At 38.5% G+C, this 14072-nt stretch overlaps 1 protein-coding gene across 2 annotated transcripts in view; it reads right to left on the bottom strand.

Annotated features, from left to right (window-relative positions):
• Positions 1 to 2844: 2844 nt before the first annotated feature.
• Positions 2845 to 14072, bottom strand: part of HPSE (heparanase) — a 39663-nt gene continuing 28435 nt past the window's right edge. For both annotated transcript variants that reach the window (XM_027059790.2, XM_027059787.2), the window contains 3 exons: positions 11301 to 11419; positions 10300 to 10446; positions 2845 to 4674 (listed from right to left, as the gene is read on the bottom strand). In XM_027059790.2, coding sequence (XP_026915591.1) covers positions 4515 to 4674; positions 10300 to 10446; positions 11301 to 11419 — 426 coding nt within the window. In that variant the 3' untranslated portion in view covers positions 2845 to 4514. The remainder of the gene's footprint in view (positions 4675 to 10299; positions 10447 to 11300; positions 11420 to 14072) is intronic.

The raw sequence follows: 14072 nt of genomic DNA, 5'->3' as shown, positions 1-14072 counted from the left end.
ACACAAAGAAATAAAAGGCATCCAAATCAGCCAGGAAGGTCAAACTTTCACTCTTCACAGATGACATGATACTCTATATGGAAAACCCAAAAGATTCCACCAAAAACTGCTAGAACTGATTCATGAATTCAGCAGTTGTAGGATATAAAATCAATGCACAGAAATCGGTTGCATCCCTATACACCAATAATGAAGCAACAGAAAGAGAAATCAAGGAATCAATCCCATTTACAATTGCACCAAAAGCCATAAAATACCCAAGAATAAATCTAACCAAAGATATGAAGAATCTATACACTGAAAACTATAGAAAGCTTATGAAAGAAATTGAAGAAGACACCAAAAAAAAAAAAAAAAAAAAAGGAAAAATATCCCATGCTCCTGGAAAGGAAGAACAAATATTGTTAAAAAGCAATCTACATATTCAACGCAATACCTATCAAAATAATACCGACATTCTTCAGAGTTAGAACAAACAATCTTAAAATTTGTATGGAACCAGAAAAGACCCTGAATAGCCAAAGCAATCTTGAAAAAGAAAACCAAAGCTGGAGACATCACAATCCTGGACTTCAAGATGTATTACAAAGCTGTAATCATCAAGACAGTATGATACTGGCACAAAAACAGAAACTCAGATCGATGGAACAGAATAGAGAATCCAGAAATGGTCCCACAAACATATGGCCAATTAATCTTTGACAGAGCAGGAAAGAATACCCAATGGAATAAAGACAGTCTCTTCAGCAAATGGTGCTGGGAAAACTGGACAGCAACATGCAGAAAAATGAACCTGGACCACTTTCTTACACCATACACAAAAATAAACTCAAAACGGATGAAATACCTAAACATAAGACAGGAAGCCATCAAAATCCTAGAGGAGAAATCAGGCAAAAACCTCTTTGATCTTGGCCGCAGCAACTTCTTACTCAACATGTCTCCAGAGGCAAGGAAAACAAAAGCAAAAATGAACTATTGGGACCTCATTAAAATAAAAATCTTCTGCACAGCAAAGGAAATAATCGGCAAAACTAAAAGGCAACTGACGGAATGGGAGAAGATACTTGCAAATGACATATCAGATAAAGGGTTAGTATCCAAAATCTACAGAGAACTTATCAAACTCTACAGAGAACTTATCAAACTTAACACCCAAAAAACAAATAATCCAGTGAAGAAATGGGCCCAAGACATGAGACCCTTCTCCAAAGAAGACATCCAGATGGCCAATGGACACATGAAAAAATGCTCAACATCACTCATCATCCAGGAAATACAAATCAAAACCATATTGGATACCAACCACCTCACACCTGTCAGAATGGCTAACATTAACAACCCAGGCAACAACAGATGTTGGTGAGAATGTGGAGAAAGAGGATCTCTTTTGCACTACTTGTGGGAATGTAAGCTGGTGCAGCCACTCTGGAAAACAGTATGGAGGCTCCTCAAAAAATTAAAAATGGAACAACCCTACAACCCAGCAACTGCACTACTAGGTATTTATCCAAGGGATACAAGTATGCTGTTTAGGAGGGATACATGCACCCCAATGTTTATAGCACCACTATCAACAATAGCCTAAGTATGGAAAGAGCCCAAATGTCCATCAATAGATGAATGGATAAAGAAGATGTGGTATATATATATGATGGAATATTACTTGGCAATCAAAAAGAATGAAATCATGCCATTTGCAACTACATGGATGGAACTAGAGGGTATTATGCTAAGCGAAATTAGTCAGAGAAGACAAATATCATATGACTTCACTCATATAAGGACATTAAGATACAAAGCAGATGAACACAAGGGAAGCAAAAATAATATTAAAACAGGGAGGGTGACAAGACATTAGACTCTTAAATATAGAGAACAAAGGGTTGCTGGAGGGGTTTGGGGTGGGGGATGGGCTAAATGGGTAAGGGGCTTAAGGAATCTACTCCTGAGATCATTGTCACACCATGTGGTAACTAACTTGGATGTAAATTATAAAAAAAGTAAGTAAATTACTAGATTAAAATAAATAAATGAATAAATTTAGTGACTAAACAAAACAAAAAACATGAAAGTTTGCCACACAGAGAGGAGAGTTAGGAGACTGGTCTGGGTGAAGAACAGAAGGAGCAGCACCAAAGGTTCAGACCCCCAACCAATGCGTTGGCAGGGGAACAGAATCCATGGTCAGAGTAACAAGAGTTGAGGCTGAAGAAAGAGGCAGGTGCCAGGTTATGAAGCACCTTATTGTGACTACACGAAGTGGGGAACCATTTAAGAATTTTAAGCAAAGTCAGGGAGAACAATTAAGAGATTATTATAATAATACAAGTGAGAGCGGGGCGCCTGGGTGGCTCAGTCGGTCAAGCATCTGACTTCGGCTCAGGTCATGATCTCACGGTTTGTGGGTTCGAGCCCCACATCAGGCTCTGTGCTGACAGCTCAGAGCCCAGAGCCTGTTCCAGATTCTGTGTCTCCCTCTCCTTCTGCCCCTCCCCTGCTCCTGCTCTGTCTCTTAAAAATAAATAAATGTTACCAAAAAAATAATACAAGTGAGAGATTAGGCTTTAAATTTATTAAGTGGCAGAGGGGACAGCAAAAAGAAAAATTGGACATGACTTTGCTCATGATTGAGTTGACATGATCAGGGAGGAAATGGTGTTTGTGCCTGATGAGCTCTTTTCTTCAAGGTCAGCTCTTCTGATGTGGGGGAAGCTGAAGGGACAGAAAAGTAGGAGGTATAAACAAAGTGCTGAAGGAAAATAAGGCTTGCAAATGGAGGGATCTGTAGCCTTTTTTTTTTTTTCCAGGCTTAAGTTTTATTAAAAGAATAATCATGCAATATTGAGGTTATAAAAATTACTTTATTTCAAATGTGAAAATATAAAAAACTACTTATATATAAAATTTAGGGGTATTGAAGCATTCAGACTCTGGGTTGTCTTTATCTCTTTATAAATGTACTTAAATTTAATAGAGACAATATTCATAGCAGACATAAATATAAAGAGAATTCTATCTCTAGAAATTAAGATATAGGAGAAAATAATGCCTTCTGTCACTGATAAAAGCACAGCAACATAGTGGTCAGTGCCATGGACTTCCCAACACGCTCTCCATTCCAAAAGACCACTAGGAGACAATTACAGGGATCTCACTGATGTTGGAGTAACTGGGGAGAATGGCCACGTGACCCATTCCTGACCAATAAGACATGAGGAGACATGAAACGAGGTTCGCTGAGAGAACCTCTGAGAAAAGGTTCTTCAAGTCTATGAAGGAGATGCAGAAAAAGTTGCTCATCTTCTTTCTCTGGCTGCTGCTGGGTCCGAATGGGTCTATGGCACGGCTCCAGCCATCACGTCACCAGCTGGAGAATGAAGCCAACACTAAAGGTGACAGACCAGAGTCGAAAGGACCTGATTCCCAGATGACATTCTGAGCCTGCCCTACTTGAACTTCTTGTTATGTAGGATTATAAATGTCCTCATGGTTTAAGCCATTTGAATCAGGGTTTTCTGCCACTTGCATCCGAAAATTTCCCAACTAAAACAAGAACTAAAGGTGGATTAAAAGTAAACATCAACAGGGGCACCTGGGTGGCTCAGTCAGTTAAGCGCCGGACTTCAGCTCAGGTCACGATCTTGCGGTCCGGGAGTTCGAGCCCCGCGTCAGGCTCTGGGCTGATGGCTCAGAGCCTGGAGCCTGCTTCCGATCCTGTGTCTCCCTCTCTCTCTGCCCCTCCCCCGTTCATGCTCTGTCTCTCTCGGTCTCAAATATAAATAAAACGTTAAAAAAAAATTATAAAAAAAAAGTAAACATCAACAGGTAGTTATAATGTATCGAATTACATTTTCTCCTCTTGGTAAGTAGGTCAATTTCATTTACAGTCGCTTTAAAATTTCGTTTGAAGTTTACATAATCCAGTCCCTCTGAATTGTCGTTAATTCTTTTTTTATACTATCACTTCTAACCATCTGTCCTCTCATGCAGTATTGTTGACAAAGAACAACGAGAAGAGAAGCAGCAGATAAATCTAGCTCTCTGTTAAGGTGAAAAGAGACTCTCTCATCTATAGACAATTTGAAGATTGTGGCAGTACACTTTTTCTGACGGGAGCCCATAGAAACAGCATATAAAGAATCCTGCAGTCTTTTAATAACTGTTTTTTAAAATAAAAACGAAGCACTTTCTTAAAAATAGTGCTGTATCCCTCACTTACTTGCCTCCTGGCTATATTGGGAGCATCCATATACCTTTTTAATAACTTTAAGTAAAAATAGAACATGCAAAGCACTGAGCTTAGTGTTTGGCACCAGGTATTATTATTAGCAGTGGTCTACTTAGAACAAAAGACTGTGCTAAATCTAGCACCGCGAGTGTCCCAGTGTCCCTAAAGCTTCCCTAGTTGATTTGTAATGTATCTGCTTGCCTTCCTATAGCTTGGGTTTTGCTTTCCTCTTATCAATACACTTGAAAAATTCAATCTCAGGGATGGTGTATGCCTTTCATTTTCAGAGGCAAGCGGTAACTTTGGCATTTCTTATCACAAAAAATCCATATGAGAAAGCTGGCAAGCCCAGTGTACTTCCTGGGCGGAGAGGTTTTTCTGTCAAAGCCGGGAGGGTATGATCATCTACCATCTTCAGAGTTTGACCATTGAGTTGGACAGATCTGCAAAGGGGAAAGATAAACCCAGGTTAGCCAAGTGGTGTATGCTCCACCTTCTCTGCAAAAGTTGTGACATCTTTTTAAGGCCAAAAGAATGGTGACAGCCTGTATTATATAACTTGTTTCAATTCTATATTGGGTATTTGACCCAGATGATCTTTAAGCTACACTGGGAGAGCTAAGTCATTCTGACAGAGACCATATGGCCTGCAAAGCCTGAAATACTTACTATCTAGCCCTTTATAGAAAATGGAACATACATAATCTATATAGTAGGCACTACTATGGTGGTATAAAAAGGATAAACATGACATAACTTCTGATTTGTGGCAATTTTATTTGATGGTAAGTAATTGAAAACATTTTTAGATAAAGCAAATAGGTAGAAGGGAATGTAAATATCACAAATTTAACATGCAAAATGACATAAAATTTCCCACTTGTCACCGTGCCCATAAACCTTCTCACTCCCTTTCCGCCAGGCGATATGCATTCATTTTGCATTTCTTATGTTGTTAAGATATTCTGGTAGAATATATATCGTTGGAGTGCAACAAAATTATTTTGTAGGTTAGGGTTAGGTTTAGGGTTCACTAAACCAAAAGCTTCCAAAAAATCGACGTTTTCTTTGCATTCCACTGTTGGAATTCAAATTCAAAACGAAGTCAAGAAATGTAAAAAATATCTTAAGGACAAATGTTATCTTTTATGCACATTTACTATTGTTTAAATCAAATTAATACATGCTCACAGCAACAGATCCAATATAAACAGGGACTTAAAAAGAAAACCTTCAGTCTGCTTTTAGTTCCACTGATAGTTAATTCCATAATTCTAAACATGGCTTACATTTCTATGATCTTGTTCTCAAGTGATTTTAACACTATGAAGTTTTTACAATACGAAAATAATTTTTATTTTATATTATTTTCTTTTTTAAAATATTTTGAGAGAGAGAGCAAGCAGGGGAGATGCAGAAAGAGAGGAGGACAGAGGATCCAAAGTAGGCTCTACACTGACAGCAGAGAGCCTGATGCAGGGCTCGAACTTACAATCCATGAGATCATGACCTGAGCCAAAGTCAGACACTCAGCTGACTGAGCCACCCAGGTGCCCCCCCCCAAATTTTATTGTTGAAAATTGGTTAATGTCAGAGTTATATGTATGTAATACATGTAATATATGTAGAACACTTATAAGATTGCCTTGCATATAGTAAGCACTACAAAAATGTCTATGATCACCATTATTCTGATAAATGTAACTGGTTAATTCATCATAACCATTTTTTTCTTTTTCTTTTTTTAAGTTTTTATTTTGAGAGAGAAAGAACAGGGAAGAGCAGGGAGAGAGAGAGAGGGAGAGAAAGAATCCAAAGCAGGCACCATGCTGCAGCACTGAGTCCAATGTGAGGCACAATCCCACAAATCTCGAGATTATGATTTGGGATGAAATCAGGAGTCGGACGCTTAACTGACTAAACCACCCAGGTGCCGCTCATCATAATCATTTTTAATATATCCTTCATCTCTTTTATGTGCATACACCCATATTTTCATTTAAACAAAAATGGAGATACAATATGTAGTCTCTCCCTCTTTTTTTTTTTTTTATGTTTATTTTTGAGGGGGGTGTGGCAAAGAGAGGAGGACAGAGGATTCAAAGTGGGCTCTGTGCTAACAGCACAGACCCCGATGTGGGACTCAAAATCACAAACCCTGAGATCATGACCTGGGGCGAAGTCGGGACACTTGACCAACCGAACCACCCAGGTGCCCCAGTCTCTTAAAACTTGATTCTTTTTCCCTTAGCACATGTTAACATTTGCTCACACCATTAAACATTCATCCACCACATCATTTTAACAGCCGTACAGGATTTCACTGTGTGAGCATATTAGCTTATTAGTTGTCTCGTGTTTGGTTGTTTACAATTTAGAATTATCAAAGATCCCTCAAACTCGGGGCACCTGGGTGGCTCAGTCGATTAAGCATCCAACTTCAGCTTAGGATGTGATCTCACAGTTTGTGGATTTCAGCCCTGCGTTGGGCTCTGTGCTGATAGCTCAGAGCCTAGAGCCTCTTCAGATTCTGTGTCCCCCTCTCTCTCTGCCCCTCTCCTGCTCGTTCTCTGTCTCTCTCAAAATAAACACTAAAAAAAAAAAAAAAAAAAAAAAACCAAAGATCCCTGAAACTCTATCCTAAGTATCAGCAGAAAAATTAGTTTCCATTTAACCTTTGTTAGGTGCCCTGCTCTGGGGGCTGTACCTAAAGTCTTAAATAAAAGATAACCATGATTGTACTAGAGGCCATCAAGCCTGCACTGCATTTACACTCAGTCCACATGCACGTGAGTTTTGTTTTAGTACCTATATCACATCAATTTTTAGAGGAGATTGGGGAGGAAATGCCATGACCATCATCAGGAAACCACAAACAAAAATAGGCCTTGAAAACATCTCTATATGTCAGTAGTAAGAGCTGTTCTGCACGCAATTGAGAACCATTTTCAAGGGTACATAAAAAAGTTTCAGAAATGCTTTAGGAGAGGCCATCGAGCTTAAAGGTAAACCTCATCATTATAAATTAATACTGCTGTGGGTTAAGACGATAAAACATGGGCAAGGTAATACCCTATACCATCTGGCTATGTTGTTTAATCGGCTGTAAAAATCACTAAAGTATGCTATCAATATATTGAGTATAAGCTTAAAGCATGCTGGTTATTTCTGCATCAGGCTGGGTAAATCAGGGTAGGATTTTATTCAAGATTAGTATCTTGTTTCATATTTTGAAGTCAGTAACATGATGACAAGAAATAGAAGGCATGCTTGTCGAGTTTCAGATGAAACAGAGCTGAACAGAATTAGCAAGCAAAAGTAATCTGAATTAGGGATTCTGGACAAAATTGATCTGAGATAAATATAGAATACTGCTTTTATATTAAAAATATATTCACTCAACGCTTACTATGGAGGACCTTCTGTCGGTATTATACTAAACGCTTACTATGGAGGACCTTCTGTCGGTATTATACAAGTTGTTCAACTAAAAAATGATTTTTTGGGGGGCGCCTGGGTGGCTCAGTTGATTAAGTGTCCGACTTCAGCTCAGGTCATGATCTCGCAGTTGGTGAGTTCGAGCCCCGCATTGGGCCCTCTGCTGACAGCTCAGAGCCTGGAGCCTGCTTTGGATTCTGTGTCTCCCTCTCTCTCAGCCCGACCCTGCTCACACTCTGCCTCTCTCTCTCTTTCTCTCAAAAATAAATAAACATTAAAAAATGATTTTTTTTAAAGATGATCATCGTTTAACCCTCTGAGGTCATTAGAATGAACAAGTGTCCAGACTGTACACTCATCAAACTTATCTGGGGTACTTTCACAACATTTTATTTTATTTTTTGCAACATTTTAAAGAGATAAAAGTATAAGTAATCTACACTCATCACAGAGAATTTAGGGTAAAAAAACATAATCCATAATTTCACGAATTTTCCATTAATAATTGATAAGCATGAAATGTGTGATCAGAATGCAACAGGGTCTGATAAACAAAGAGAAGAATCATTGAAGAAATGGCATATTTAGCCTGGAGAGACGACAATCCAATTGTCCTTCAGATATTGGAGTTATTCTGGAGGAAATGAGGTATTTGGTATTGTTCCAGATTAAGGGTAGCAAACTCAAGGGCCCACAAGAGCCAAGGAATTTATATGTGCAAGTGCAGTAGGACAGGGTCATAGAGGTAACAGGATCATGGAGGTACTGTGAAGAACCTGTCTCAAGTAAACAACCCCAATTCAACTCCATCTACTTGGGGAAATAAGCCCAGAGTTGCTAGAGTATCTATCTTTTAAAGAAAAGATAGAAATCCAGATATTTTCATAGTTGTCAATTTTAAAATGTTCATAACTTAGTAAAAATAAGAATATGGAGTGCATGCCAACCTCCCCTACACGAGAAAAAGAGGGAAAAAAAAGCTCTCTAAACCCACTTGTCCATAGGCATGAGGTGCAGTTTCCGACCTCTGCTCTCCAGGACAGAACTCAAAACAGGAGATGAAAAGCAGAGAGAGGCTCACATTACCCTTGAGAGGACAGCTGCCTGGAGAGGCTTCGAGATCCAACAGATGAGCCATCAAACAGCTGAATGGCTTAAACTACCCATCTAAGGTTGGACTAAAATATCTCTTAACACACTTCCAACTCTACAACTATTATTCAGTTACTTCAGAAAAGCTTTTCCCTTGTCAGCATCAGACACAAATATGCTAAAAATACCCATTTCCAAAACTTAGAACCCAAATAAAAAAAAAAAGGATGGGTTACCCAAATATGTATTATTTACTTTACAAAAAAGAAGAGGTTTAAACAGCAAGAAAATGGGTAAGTAAACCATGATATTTCATAAAACATGTAGCCCATTAAAAATGTCTACAAAGGCTATGTATGGAAAGACATTTTGGAAAACTTGTGGGTGACCTCCCTTTTTCTTTTCCCATTAGGCATTGTGTGATTACAGTTGTGGTAAAATAAAGCATAGGGGAAAAATAAACAACGGTACCCAATGTTAATGATGTTTGCCTATGGAAGATAGGTCTTTGGAGAAAGCATGCTTACTGTCCTTTGTCAGGTTCTGATGCTAATTATCACTGAAAACATCACTCATTTGCAAAGACAGGAGGAGATGATGAGAATGTTGTAAACTCTTATAATTTTTTATTCTCCAATGTGAGAAGAGTCATGATGAAAAGAGCTCCTTCCAACACACATTGGACAGAATCTTACAATGGTTTTGGGCCTGACTCTTCAAGGGTCATAGTTATTTAGGGTATTCTGTTGAATACGGTCTCTTATAAGACATATCCAATTACTGGCTTTTAAAACCATAATGATTGGGGCGCCTGGGTGGCTCAGTCGGTTAAGCGTCCGACTTCAGCTCAGGTCACGATCTCACAGTCCGTGAGTTCGAGCTCCGCGTCGGGCTCTGGGCTGATGGCTCAGAGCCTGGAGCCTGCTTCCAATTCTGTGTCTCCCTCTCTCTCTGCCCCTCCCCCATTCATGCTCTGTCTCTCTCTGTCTCAAAAATAAATAAACGTTAAACAAAAAAATTTTAAAAAAAATAATAAAATAAAACCATAATCATTATGACCAACTTCAAATAATTCACCTCAAAGCTATACTTCTGGACATTTTATTTTCTTACTCTAGCCAATATAAAACTACTTTAACACGGTAAGAGAGTGACACTCAGCTTACATGGTGTAATATTGTGCCCTTAGTACAATCATACTTAGGTATGTTTTGCTTTACTGACTCTGTTACCAAGAATTATAACTCTTTTTTGAGCAAATAATCTCAATGTCTTGAGGGGATTTTGAAGTATCAAGTTGTTTTGAAATGCAAAATATTCCCTAAGTTAACTGCTAAATGTTTTCATATCCTTCTGCGTTGGACTCTGAGTGAGTTATACCTGTATGGATAAGTATTCATCTATAAACTTCACGAATATTAAGAATTGTTAGAACTTGAAATCGTTGACTTTTTTTTTTGCTCCCTACCAACACTCTATTCTGATAAATACCAATGAATTTTGTGAAAGTTTGAAATGAAGAAAGGAAAATTACTCACTTAGAAAGTAATCCATCAGGCCCTAAAGGTTTTACGAGGTATTTGTCCACTTGTTTGTCAAATAAATGATACGGCAACTGCAAGCGTTTGGTGACATTATGGAGGTTTAAGGCATACAGAGTTAAATCTCCTTCTTTATACCTTGGGCTAAAAGCAAATAGATTAACTCAATAAAAATAGTTATCTAACTTAAGCAATTAAAAACTCAATTACAAACATAATCATGGAGACTAAGTATTAGTATCTATAATGATGATGGGCCCTCTTTTTATCCTTCCTTTCATGATTACATTGGACAACTCATGTGGTCCTATTTGAAAAGATAATTTAATTTAAAAAAAATTTTTTTTCTTAATGTTTTTATTTGAGACAGAGAGAGACCGAGCATGAGCAGGGGAGGGGCAGAGAGAGAGGGAGACACAGAATCTGAGGCAGGCTCCAGGCTTTTAGCCATCAGCACAGAGCCCGATGCGGGGCTCGAACTCACAGACTGTGAGATCATGACCTGAGCCGAAGTCGGACGCTCAACCGACCGAGCCACCCAGGCGCCCCTGAAAAGATAATTTAAACAATATTTTTCTTCACACTACCATTTTCTGGGTGACAGCATTCTGAGATCTTTGCTGCTTAGCCAGACTGAGTTGCCAGGAAGCTGGTCAGCCCACCCATGTTCAGTCACAGAAAGGTTAAATAATAAAGTGAATTTTGTGGGTTCCTATGAATTCAAATTATAAACCATACAAACAGCAGCTTTTTCTATCATTATTTTAAAAAAAATAAAACAAACAATAAAATTAAATCTATTGACACTTTTCAGAATTTCCATCCAGATCATTCCCCTACTTCCTAGTGGGTCCTCACTATTTAAAGAGTTCTCATTCACCAGAAATGACAGATGGCTTCTTTTTTTGTAGCTACAGTTATTATTTTAGTATCATCCTATCAGGAAGGACATATTACTGATTAAAACTTGACTGGAAAATGGTGTGTTACATACTTACTGGTTGATGTTGGTACAGTGAAGGTATACTCGAAGTTTCCTGCTGTCTGGACCTTTCACGCTTGCCCTTAATACATTGGTGCCCACCAATTTCTTGAACAGAAGAGATAGCCAATAATCCTAGTTGGGTGGTTGGGGAGAGGAGGGACAAAAGTAGATCTTTACTTATTTCTTTATGTATCAAAAACAGTGTGAGCAAATAGTTAACCTTACAAAGACTGTGACTGTTATCCTAGAGGTATTTAAATGGAATACATCTTTTGATCCATGTTCCCACCATGAATCTGAGGGCAATTTCTTGTTCGCTGATTTTTATCACGGGAGGACTGTATTCCCACAATTCTGAAAGCCATGACCACTAGGAGTTATATCTTCAAGAATGCAATTCATTGCTGAGAGAGTTTAAATGTTCTTTATTATCTATCACCAAGAATTCAAAGCAAAGCTCAAAGCAGAACTTTTAGGTATGCACATGTACACACACTCACCTACACACAAAGGCAGGTTTTTACAATAAAACTTCTATCTGCTTAAGAGATTAAAATACTTTATTTCTTTACTTTTTTTTTTTTTAATTTTTAAGCAATCTCTACACCCAATATGGGGCTCAAACCCACAACCCGGAGATTGAGAGTCACACACTCCACGGACTGAGTCAGCCAGGTGCCTGTAAGATAATTTCTTTTAGAACCTTATCATCCCCATTCCTGAATGGGTTAGGCAACAATCATCACTAGCTATCAAGGTTTTAAAAACAAAAAAAAAAGAAAAGGAGAGAGAGAGAGACAACCAGAGATCATGTGCCTGTTGATGGAAGCATGCCACATCTCCTTTGAAGAATTATTGCAGGGGCGCCTGGGTGGCTCAGTCAGTTAAGCGTCTGACTCTTGATCTCAGCTCAGGTCATGATCTCACGGTTTGTTGAGTTCGAGCCTCGTGTTGGGCTCTGAGCTGACATCATGGAGCCTGCTTGGGATCCTCTCTCTCCCTCTCTCTGTGCACCTCTCCTGCTCTCTCTCAAAATAAATAAATAAATAAATAAAACACATTTTAAAAATTCTTTAAAAAAAAAGTTTTGTATTGCAAAACAAAACAAAAACCAAAAATCTGAATAAGCTCAAGCCTCTAGATCTAACTGCCAGTTTACAAGGAACAGAGGAACATACTAAAGGACAGTGCAGGAAGAAATGCAGCAAAATTCAGAATGTAGGAAACACCACAGAACAAATTGCCTGCTCTCTTTCAATAATTAATTCCATAACACAAAAAAGGAGTGGGAAGGGAAACTTCAAGATTAGCAGACTTAAGAGATATTTCAACCAAATGCAATATATAGATGTTGTTTGTATCTTGAAGTGACTAGGCCAACTATTAAATACATTTGAAAAATAAATAAATAAAAACATTTGTGACAGTAAGGAAAACGTGAAACACCCACCGACTAAACATTTGATGATATTGAGGAGTTACTGTTAATATTTTAAAGTATGATAATATTTTATGTTTGTCTAAGGGAGATACATACTGACCTACTGATGGATAGTGATACATCTGAGATTTGCTTGAAAGTAATCCAGTAGGTGGGAGGTGAGGAGTGGGTAGGATTATGCATTAAACAAAACTGAGGATTAAATGCTTTTCTCTCTACTTGAAATTTTCCGTAATAAAAAGTTTGTTGGGGTTTATTTATTTATTTAAGAGAGAGAGAGAGAGAGCACACATATGAGTGTGCACACAAGGGAGGGGCACAGAGAGAGCAGGGATCAATCTCACAACCTTGAGATCATAACCTGAGCTGAAATTCAGAGTTGAAGGCTTATCTGACTAAGCCACTCAGGTGCCTAGTTGTTAATTTTTTTTGAAGAATATACTCAATGTATATTCCAACTCTTCCTTCTTGAGCTGAGGAAATGTAGACTCAACAGGGCAAACAGCTTTTGTTTCTCTGCTTACATTCAAATTTTTCACTGGAGACAAGAGCAGAATCAACTAAACATTTAAAAAGGAGACATCACTTCAGCATGGTTTGGCGACTGGTAGGATAGAAAGCATTCAGGCCTCAGAGCCAGGATTTGTACGGAATTCTAGAGTAACATGGGACAACTGTGTGACAGCCAGCTTATCCCAAAACCTTGTCTCAGTTTGAACTTCCTCATCTGGACAATTGATCTAAGACACCTGCTTTGCCAGCTTCCAAGATTGTTATACAAATCAAATAAGAAAACAGCCATGTATGTTGGATTTAAGACTGATTCCCTTGGACCCTGCAGATGTTAAGGGTACCATTTACTCTTGCAAGTTTTTCTAGATGACTGTGAATCTTGAGGAAGGGGGTGCCTGGGCGGCTCAGTTGGTTGACTCTTGATTTCGGCTCAGGTCATGATCCCAGGGTCGTGGGATCAAACCTCTCTTTGGGCTCAGCACTGAGCATGAAGCCTGCTTGGGATTCTCTCTCTCCCTCTCTGCCCCACTCCCCTGCTTGCGCTCTCTCTCTAAAACTAAAATATTAATTAACTAATTAAAAAACAAGCAAACAAAAAACCACAAAGGATCTTAAGCCAAAGGTTTATGTTTGGGCACTGAAAAGATATAGACAACATAGTACTATTTACAAGGACTGACAAGATAAGCTGGCTAATTTCTAGGCAAAGTAAATTTTGTAGAAACTATTTATGTACCTTCCTTGTTCAAGGTCCATTTCAGAAAGGGCCAGCAGCAGATTTGGGATATTTGTCTAATGAAATTATCATGTTTGGTTTAACTCTATAGTTGA

Source organism: Acinonyx jubatus, chromosome B1, assembly GCF_027475565.1.
Source record: "Acinonyx jubatus isolate Ajub_Pintada_27869175 chromosome B1, VMU_Ajub_asm_v1.0, whole genome shotgun sequence".
Taxonomy (NCBI): Eukaryota; Metazoa; Chordata; class Mammalia; order Carnivora; family Felidae; genus Acinonyx; species Acinonyx jubatus.
Note: the sequence above shows the minus strand (reverse complement) of the source record. Positions and strands in the feature narration are given on the sequence as shown.